At 38.6% G+C, this 10,657-nt stretch overlaps 1 protein-coding gene across 1 annotated transcript in view; it reads right to left on the reverse strand.

Annotated features, from left to right (window-relative positions):
* The window catches only part of MYO5A (myosin VA), a 180,460-nt gene that overhangs the window by 11,935 nt on the left and 157,868 nt on the right, over positions 1 to 10,657 (reverse strand). The window contains exons 32-34 of the mRNA XM_080808332.1: positions 9,749 to 9,823; positions 8,400 to 8,493; positions 2,427 to 2,573 (exon numbers count right to left, since the gene is read on the reverse strand). Of these exons, the coding sequence (XP_080664458.1) occupies positions 2,427 to 2,573; positions 8,400 to 8,493; positions 9,749 to 9,823 (316 nt within the window). The remainder of the gene's footprint in view (positions 1 to 2,426; positions 2,574 to 8,399; positions 8,494 to 9,748; positions 9,824 to 10,657) is intronic.

Raw genomic sequence — 10,657 nt, forward strand, 5'->3', positions numbered from 1 at the left:
CTCCTGGGTGGCTCAGTGGGTTGGGCCACTGCCTTCGGCTCAGGTCATGATCTCAGGGTCCTGGGATCGAGTCCCGCATCGGGCTCTCTGCTCAGCGGGGAGCCTGCTTCCCTCTCTCTCTCTCTCTGCCTGCCTCTCTGTCTACTGTGATCTCTCTCTGTCAAATAAATAAATAAAATCTTTAAAAAAAAAGTGTATTTTAATAGTTCATCAAGTGGAGAAATTGTTAAGGGTGGGGACATACGAATCTTAGAACTTCTAAATTTATATCTCTCGCCCTGGTTTCTTCCTTGAACTCCAGTTCCATGTATCAACTGCCTTCTCGACACCTCTGCTTACACACGTCAAACTGAGTCCATCCCAAATGAAACCAGCGATTCCTTGTGGAACCTGCCCTTCTGGGAGTTGTGTCCCTCTCAGGAAATAGGCTGTTCCAGACTTCTGGTTTCTCAGGTTATATGCTTTGTCAATATTTTGAATCCTTTGTTTTCTCACACCACACATCTAATCCAACAATAAATCCTGTTGGCTCTATCTATAAAACACATCCAGAAACTTACTTACTCTACTAGCTACAATAGGCCACCATCATCTTCTCTTGGGCTGTGGTGATGGCTTCCAGACTTGCCTCCCTGATTCATCCCCTGTTCTCCAGTAGTACCTTTTTCACACAATGATCAGAGTAACTCTATACACAAATGCCACTCTTGTTCTGAAAATCTTCCAAGTAGCTTCTCTTCTCAGTCATTTATAAAATAAAAAATCTTCACTATGATCTGTATGGTCTGGCCCTGTTCCCCTTCCCCAGCTCACTGTGCTCTAGTAACATTTCTCCCTCTCATCCTAATTGCAAGAAGACATTCATCTAATTGAACTCAACATGAGTCTTCTTGCTGTTGGTTGAACATGTCAGGCATGCTCCCACCCCAGGGCCTAGGTACTTACTGTTTTCTGCCTGAAATGTTCTTTCCTCAGATTTCAGTATGACTTGTTTCCTTACTTCCTTTGATCTCTGTCCAAAGATTACCTTATGGAAGAGAACTTCCCTGACAACTTCATATAAACTAGTACACTTGCCTTTACTCTTTACCCTTTGACCCCATAATATATTTTTTTTTCTCTATTCTCCCCAAGTCCCCAATGTAAGACCTTTGAGAATAGGGATTATGAATTACTTTATTCATTACCCAGTACCTAGAAAATGCTTAGCATTTGGTACAAGCTCACTAAATGTTTATTGAATTAATGAAACTTTGTTAACTCTATGCTTAAAAACCACTGGCTTCTTAACATTTTTGCTAAATGAAGATCATGTTAAAACTTCAGTGCCTTTGCACCTATATATAATACTGGGCTTAATGCCATGAACCCCGGGAACATTAAATCAGGCATAACTGCCAATTACATTGCTGTCAGCCCACACCTGCCAGGAGGAATGCTATGCAAAGGCTGAACAGAGAGGTTTTCCCCTTTTTTAGTTCACAGCTTTCAGGCTGTGTGCACTCCTAACTCCCACCTTCCCTTAAAGAGTCTTCTGGCAGAATCAACAAGCTTACACCCCATCTTAACCCAAACTGCTCTAAAATGTTTCTTCCATGTCCATTTCATTAGCCCAGTCTTCTTCCATGGCTGGAATCTTTCCCTTAATTCTTTTGTTTCTTTCCTATTACCAAAATGCTGTACTTAATATATTTAGTTGTGAAAGGAAGCAAGAAAAAAATGAAACTCAGGAAGTTAAATGGCCCAGAACTGTGGCATTCAACTGTGGCTACACTTCAGAATCCTCTGAAAGACTTTTCTTTTTTTTTATTGTGTTATGTTAGTCACCATAAAATACACCATTAGTTTTTGATGCAGTGTTCCAAGATTAAAAAAAATGTATTTGGGGGCACCTGGGTGGCTCAGTTGTTGAGTGTTTGCCTTCAGTTCAGGTCATGACCTCAGCGTCCTGGGATTGAGCCCTGCATCAGGCTCCCTGCTCAACGTGAAGCCTGCTTCTCCCTCTCTCACCCGCCCTGCTTGTGTTCCCTTGTGTGTGTGTGTGTGTGTGTGTGTGTGTGTGTGTATTTTTTTTTTTTTTTTTTGACGTGGCCAGGCTCTTCCCTCTAGAGATTCTGATGTAACGAGTCTATGGTAGGGATGATACATGAATACTTCTCAAAAGCTTCTCCAGATATTCTAATCTGTAGCCAGAGCTAAGAAGGCCTGGACTCAAAGGACCTTATAGGTAGATCCTAGGCAAGTCTCCCTGAAGTTTGACATATAATGCATGACATGGTCAGGATATTACTCCAACAGGATAATGCACAGTCTTCAATGATGATGCAATTAACCAGTGTTGAATATTTAAAAAATTAGTGACTAGTCTTTTCCATTAATGACACATGTACCAGAAAGACCTTCTATCCCATGCAGAAAATACTTGCCCAAAATCAGGTTCTTAACAAGCTTTTGCTCATCCTCCTTCTTGTATTCCAGCATTCCTTGGAAATCCTTTTCTTTCCTGGGAATGTTGACTGGACGGATGGGTTCATCAATGATCTGTCCTGGTGATATGTTCTCCATCTGGCCCACTTAATGAGAAGCAAAAAGAAGAAAATGTTTTCCAGGTAGAAAAGATACAAGGATTCTACATTCCAGTAATTTTAAATGAATTCTTTAACAACAGAAACTTGTCATATTTGCCACTTAATTATTTCCTCTTTAAATACTCTTTTCTGCTAAAATTAGGTGGATAGATGGCAAAATTATATGGTAATGTCACTCCAACAGCCACTAATACTTGGTTATTATCAACATCAAAGAACCTTACTTGATTCAAAAACTTTTTTTTTTTGTAATAAAGTTTACTTTGTAGTAAGATTAAATGTCCCAAAGTAAGCGGTTTAACTTTTTGGTTAACTCAGCAGTACCATCATAATGATTAAAGATATTAAGACTTTAAGTCAAAAAAGGGGAAAATACCCAGTATTCTACAAAGAGGCAGCAAGAGCATCAAAGATTCCCTCTCACATTTAGCTCTATGAATCCAGTCATTAAAGAAAAAGAACATTTACTTCAAATGCATCATTGCAATCAGTTCAAACCACATCAAGAGAGCTGGCAGAATGGTATTTCTTTGCACTAGTTGATGTGAACTGCATCACTTTTCACACAGGCCTCATGAGGCAAAAACCTATCTTTCCTTTGCTACCCTTTATTCCCAAAGAAATCTCGAGCAGATAAAACACTTCTATTTAATATGATTCCTTAAATATTATTCTGTTTTTTGCTTGTTTGTTTTTAGTCAAATGCTAGACATCTTACCATGAAGTTGTAACCATTAAAGTACAACCACTGGTTAATGGCCCTTTCAGATGATAAAAATGGTCACTATTGTTAATGGTAAGTGCTAGAGAAGAGTTAACGCTAAGGAGTAAAAGAAAAAGTTCTCAAATTTCATTGCAAAATTGAGAAGTAAATGGGAAATGCAAGGGGAGGGAAGGGAACACAGAGTTATTTTGGTGTTTGTGGAAATATATGCTAATAAGCAGGGTTTTTTATTCTTTCATCTACAGGGAGGGGCAGCTAAGGAATCTACTTAGGGATAGACTGAGTTGAATCTGTTGTCAAACAAACACAAAGCAGATCAGAAGCATTAGAATGTTTAACTCCTTGCTGATTCTCCAAGGTATCAGTAGTACTTCCCGTCACTCTGGGTGATTTCCTGTGTTAGTTGTGGGAAGCCGGTTCCACAGGACAAGGTTATCACAGAGAACACCAATACCTGCCAGTGTTCTTGCTTATGTGGCCAAGAGACAGCCTAGTGACACCCTCGTCCACCTCAGGCTGCAGCATCACACACCAGGATTATCAGCGCGGAAAATCACCACCATCCGTCAACAGTATTATCTAAAGAGTGACCATATTGTGACTGGACAAGTCAGGGCTGTGGCATCTAGTGCTTCATGTGCATGGTAAAATGTATGTCTCTATACAGGAGACAGGAGATTCAAGCCATTTAGTGTTATACTGATTACTTCTGGAGTTGGTTTATACATAATGGCATGGGGATCTCAGAATCAGCCCATGGTGGCATCTGCCACTTGTCAAGTACAAGAGAGTAAAGTCCCTGCTGTCTGTGGTACTAGTCGTTCTGAGCCACAGAAATGATTCTGTGAGGGGAAACAGACTCAACATGTTACGTTTAATAAAGGTACGGGATGCCTGGGTGGCTCAGTTGGTTAAGCAGCTGCCCTCGGCTCGAGTCATGATCCCGGGGTCCTGGGATCAAGTCCCACATCGGGCTCCTTGCTCAGCGGGGAGCCTGCTTCTCCCTCTGCCTCTGCCTGCCTCTCTGTCTGCCTGTGCTCACTCTCTCTGACAAATACATAAATAAAATCTTTAAAAAAAAATGTTTAAAAAAAACAAACTAATAAATAAATAAATAAATAAAATAAAAAAATAAATTAAAAAATATTTTAAAATAAAAAAAATAATAAAAAAACAATAAAGGTACATATTTGGGCTCTATCTAACCCCAAGAGAATGTTTTAAGCCTACTGATTTCATCCACTGATAGTGAGAGATACCATTATTTTACAGAACACTAAAAAAGCAAAAACACTGCCAATTAAACTGCAACTCGTCAACAGTCTTTGAAAGACGCAACCTAATTTAAGATGTTAAAATGTAAAAATTTGAGTACCTCAGAATTTATGAAATATGGTAAATATTTTTACTAGGAGACTTCCCTTATTAAAAGAAAGCTTCAGGGGCACCTGGGTGGCTCAGTGTATTAAGCCTCTGCCTTCAGCTCAGGTCATTATCTCAGGGTCCTGGGATCGAGTCCCACATTGGGCTCTCTGCTCAGCGGGGAGCCTGCATCCCCCCCCCCCACTGCCTGCCTCTGTCTACTTGTGATCTCCCTCTCTCTGTCAAATAAATAAATAAAATCTTTAAAATAAATAGATAAATAAGTAAATAAAAGAAAGCTTCACTTTCCTTTTGCAAAATCTCTAATCTAGATATTTTTGGTTCTGTACAAAAACGTCAGAGACAAAAATTGCCCTACTTTCATTAAAATTTTCTCTCGCCTTTGAATTCTCCTCAGAGATGTGAGTCTTTACAAAAATTCATAAACAAAATATGGATGTCAGCTCAACATGACCTTACTTATGTAGCAAGCCATCTACTAATTAAAATAAAATGTCAACCTTCATGTATGCAGCATCAGGAAAATATAAGGCCTGAAAGAAAGAACCCAGGACCACATTCCAGTTTTCAAAGACTAGTAAGATCTTGGGGATCATTTGGTCCAATGTTACGTCTAATATATGCTTTCTTTTAGAAAGACCCGAAGCAATCCCTATTTTCATTTTCTGGATTCTTTATACTTGAGGGGAAAATATTCCTGAATTTTTTTGTCCTGGAAAAGGAAGGAAAATTGGACAGCTTTTTTAAAATTTATTTTTCCTCACTTTGGAACCAGAAAGTTCTTGATTCCAGGTTTAATAGAGACAGTAGACTAAATTCCTGTAAGTCAAGAGGTTATGTTGGAAACTATGACACAAAAGAGAGAAGTCGGTGATCCTTGAAGGCATGGACCCTAGTTCCAGTTTGGCTACTTACGGACTGAGACTTTGGCAGTCAATTGATGGTTTCTGGGCCTCTGTTTTTTACTCCCACGAAATAATTAACTGATTTCTAGAATTCGTTTAGGTCTAAATTCCCTGACTCTTTGAAAGTTGAGATGCAACACCCACTCTTGGGTTAAAATATAGCACATAGCAGATCAAATTTTGAAACGCTCTCCATTTCACTTTATAACTTCTGCTAAAAATGATGTATGTTGGCGTTTTAAAAACAGGCTTCATTAGTTTCTTTTTAAAAAAAGTCTCCTTAAGTAAGGGTAGCCCATAGGAGGAGGCAAGAATCTTGCTATTTTAAACCAGAAGAATGTAAAGTATGTTATATTTATAGAAATATATAAGAAAACTTTTAGTTTTTAAAAGGTGCTTTTGTTGTGGAAAGTTCCCTGTTTTTTCTGTATAATGGAGGATATAGAAATAGTAAGAGAAAATGTTAGAAGAACTTGTTTTTATTTATTTCATTTTATTTAAATATTTTATTTATTTGACAGAGAGAGCACAAGCAGGCTCCCCCTTGGGCAAGGAGCCCGATGCTGGGCTCCATCCCTGGACTCTGGGATCATAACCCAACAAAGGCAGATGCCAAACAGATTGTGCCACCCAGATGCCCCAAGCTTGTTACTTTTAGTCTCTAATTTGGAGGAGGAGTACTCAGCATGAGCCCAAGTCATATCCATCTATTTCATTTTATTCTTTAGATACATGTAATTTAATTTGAAATATAACTTTTCTTAAGAATATGGTGTCTTTTTTGTTTAACCAATGAAGGGCCTTCTCAAATGCTACTTATAGGTTTGAGAACACAGCCAGCAGGGTAGTTTAACTAATGAGATAGATTTCTGATCGATAATGGCTTAAAACTGCTGACATTTTGAAATATTGTAAACTATCTCAATTAAAATATACATATTAAGGAAAGTTGAATAAAAACTGAAAATAATAAGCGGCTTTGCTATTAGCCAAATTTTACTAATATATTAGAAAAAATCTTTAGAAATTTAAAAAATAATATACTAATTCATATCCTTAAAATCAGTCCGTTCAGGCACTCTGTTGTCTAATTATCCTCTCATGACATAATTAAAGCAGGGTTAAGAGCAGAAATGTTTTCCAAATAAAATTTTTTTTAAAGTTTTGTTGATAGACATTGTAGTCCATGTGTGCGTGATTTGGAGGTTCAAAATTTTAGTGTAATGTATGAGTCATGTAATATTAAAGGTTTATAAATAAATTATGACTGCAAAGTAACCTGTCTGACTTCTAAACAAATATTTCAGCATTTGTACATCCAAAAGGGTATTATCCTCTTCAAAGTAAACATCTATGTTGCCATTCTAAATATTTTTGGAACTTACTTATTCATTCAACAAACATTTAAGGAATGATTATGATAGATCAGACACTATACTAGGTGCTCCTAGGTGCTATGAAAATAAGGAGAAATAAAAGGCGGTCCCCTATGCTCAGGAAGCTCATGTCCATAGAGAAAGCCAGTGATTCAAACAGAAAAATTACTGAAAGTGTGACAGTGAAAACCACAAAAAAAGTGAACCATTGTGGTACACAGAGGCCAGAGCCATCAAGCCTGCCTGGGTGATCAGGAGAGGCTGCTCTTGAGAATGTGACATATGACTTTGGTCCCAAAGGATGAGCAGGACTTCACCAAGAGAAGCAGGAAGACCAAACAGCAAGGACAGTTATGAGAGACCTGGCATGTTGGAAGAATGAAAACCACACAGAGTTAACATGGGAGACCCTTCTGAACATTCCAGACTGCTCTGAGTGACATTGAGAGAACGGGGGGTAGTCAGACCGCACAGTATCCCTTTTGATCAAAACTGCACAGGTTGAAGGCAATTCCAAAGAGGGCCTCTAAGTCTCTTGAACAAAGAATATTGTTGGACTAAGCTTAAAAGCTGGCTTTATCTCCATTCACTGTTATACCCCTAGCATCTAGGTAAATAGTGAAGGAACACACTAATCTAAAAGACAATTCATTTGTATACAATAACAATTGATATTTGATCATTTTTTCAAGGTGTTTTCCCATCATCATATATAAATCATGAAATGTTAAAAAAATCTTATTTCTTTATAATCATAATTCATTTTTTCTTGTTTCTCTTTTTTCTCCATTAGATTCTTTGAGGACACAGACTTTGTCTTGCTCATGATAGTATCCTTAATACTAAGGATAATTAGTAATAATATAATATTACTAAGGATACATAATATAATATAATAATACTAAGGATAATTAGTAATAATACTAATTTTAATTATAACAATAGTTAAGTTGTATATAGTATTTACTATGTGTCAGGAAATACATTAAATACATTACACACATTCATTCATTTCCTCCTTACAAACTGTCAGGTAAACGCCATTTAACATTGATCATTCCCATTTAACAATTGGGGAAACGGAAGCATAGAGAGGTTCAGTAACTTAACCAGTATCAGATGACTAATAGAAGAGCTGGGAGTTGAAGCCAAGAACTTTGGTTCCAGAACCCATGTGCTTAACCTCTGTGTTATACTGCCAAGCACAGCGTCTAGCACATAGAAGATAGTCATTAGAATCTTGTTGAGTAAATTCTCTCTCTTCGCAAAGAACATTTTTTCCCTCCTTAACAATGGAAATTTCCACTCCGCAGAGGTTAGGTTTGCCCTTATCATCATAATATTTGCATGCAAACCTGTCAGACCACTGGTATAGACAACAAAATTAAGATTTGGCAATTGTTACAAAAACATGTTGAAATACCTTCTAGTTCACCAATTTTTTTGGCAAATACTTTCAGTTGTTTTTTCAGTTTCCGAACAGTCTTATCTTGTTTTTCAAGTTGTTCCATCAGATCCTAAAGATTAAAATGAGAAATAAAACAGAAAGATCAAAATGGGCCTTCTAAAATGCACAGAGGGAAAGCAGACACAAAATCACAAGCACAACGCTGTTAGTTTTACATAAAAGCTCCAGAAATGCTCGCTGGTGGAGCCACCACCTGGCTAAAATTGGCAGGCATGGAAACGCAGCTACAATAAAAGCCAAATGTTAAAATACACACTACAGTAAATCTTTTACAGCGTGATGGATAGCGGGCTCGCTGGGGAGTCTTTTCCAGTAGACTCCTATATGGGTAAAACAATTAAATGCTCGTAAAATGTACTGTTTTTTTTAGTGGAATGCTTTCTCTCAAGGGGGAGGAGGCAAAATAAATTTTGATAGATACTCAAAAAGTTCTGTGGGAAGTTTTAAGGATGGCTGAACTTAGGTTGGGCATTTTGACTGACACCCGTGTGGGAGACCCACCTTTTGGAGAGGCTGACATGAGTCCTATAACTTAAGAGCCTTGGAGAATTAAAAGGTAACTTGAAAAAATAACCACCGAGAAAGGATAAAGAGTGATCTGCTGACCTACGTCCAAGTAGCAGGTAGCATAACACACCCATAAAAATTCACAGGCGACATAATTTTGCTTATGGAGGAAAAAGAGGGCAATTCCAAATGCTATATATGCAAAAAAAAGAAAGAAAGAACCCAGTACATTCAAAGGGAGAGGGTTAAAAAAAAAGTCTGTAATGACTGGCTATTTAATCAAGAATTCTCAAATCACAGGCAATGTTAAGAGATCAATAAATAAGAAGAGAGTGGGTAACAGCAGACTCCAAGCTCAGGAGGGAAGTCAGTCAGTGCTGCCTGTATGTGGTCGTTATCTGCACTGTGGTGAAGGAGAGCATCTGCAAACACAAATACTCATTCACTTTCCAGTCCAGACAGCGCAGATTTAGATACTGGACCACGGATCCAAAGGGAACAGCTGCTATCATTTCAGAGGGTTCAATAGAGCTTCTGGGATTTGACTTTGTTTTTCAAATCCCATTTTGCTTCCATCACACTGTAAGCCTCGTGTTAATAACAAACCCGACGCGACAGTGGACGCAGGACACTGACAGAGGTGACACCACTGGCTACAAGACTGCTGTGGGGAGAAACAGGTCTTGTGAAAGTGTTTGAAGAGATTCCTGAGGAGGGGCGGGCAGCAGTGTGCTCTTCAGTAAGAGAGGCTACAGGTAGCGAGGGAGACAACAGAAATGCACTCTGAGTTTACATACAATCATCCGTTTGTATAGTGAAATCCGATAGGACTGATACTTCTTAGGGTCATCTGCATATAATTCCTCAAAATACTGAAAAAACAGGCACAACGGATATTTGTTTTTCTCTGTGTCTCTGAGGGGAATGTGACCTCTCAGCAAAATCAATTTAAAAATATTTTACAACACAAATAATGACAGTAGATGTACTCAAAAGGCTGATTTGTCATCGGCCACTGCCTTCTGATCTTTCCAGGACAGAGGATTTGAATTCTATATGGATACACACATACACATATATTTTCATGTGCTCACAGGCTGTGGCTCAGGCGCCATCAGTTAGCCAGTTAAACAGAGCAACGGCCCCTATTCCTCCAAGAAAGCTGGTTATTTCACTCCTTGGATCTGCTCAGACGTTGCTGTACTTTTTTTCTGCAGCTAGCAGCAGTGACAAGGATGAGAAAGACAAATAAAATGGAAGTGAGAATCAGAGCAATGTTGGCGCTCTTGCCTGAAGTTGGCAAGGCTGGTGAGAAGCCGTGTGTCTTGCTTCTCTCAAGGCAGCATGGGGGAGGCCTGTGGAGCATGTTCACAGGTGGAGGAAGAAAGGCCATCTTCATGTTTATGTTGGGAAGTAGGTGGGTAAGTGGGTTATGCAGGGTAGAGTTTCCAAAAATACTAAGCGTGGGTCCATTGGGCTTTACTATTCTGCTCAAGTGTTTCCTAAAGAGATGCACAATTAAGACCGAGAAACTATATAATGGTTTTGAAAAGTGCATTATTCCCTATACTTAACTTTGAAATCACTCTCCAGAATTAGTAGTCAGGGAGGTATGGGAAGCAGCTGACCTGCAGAGGGTTTTCTAAAACTCAGAGAAACTCATGAACGACACTCTACCCCACAGAATCTGAGAGCTTAACTTACTG

The sequence above is a fragment of the Martes martes genome (assembly GCF_963455335.1).
Source record: "Martes martes genome assembly, chromosome: 7".
Taxonomy (NCBI): domain Eukaryota; kingdom Metazoa; phylum Chordata; class Mammalia; order Carnivora; family Mustelidae; genus Martes; species Martes martes.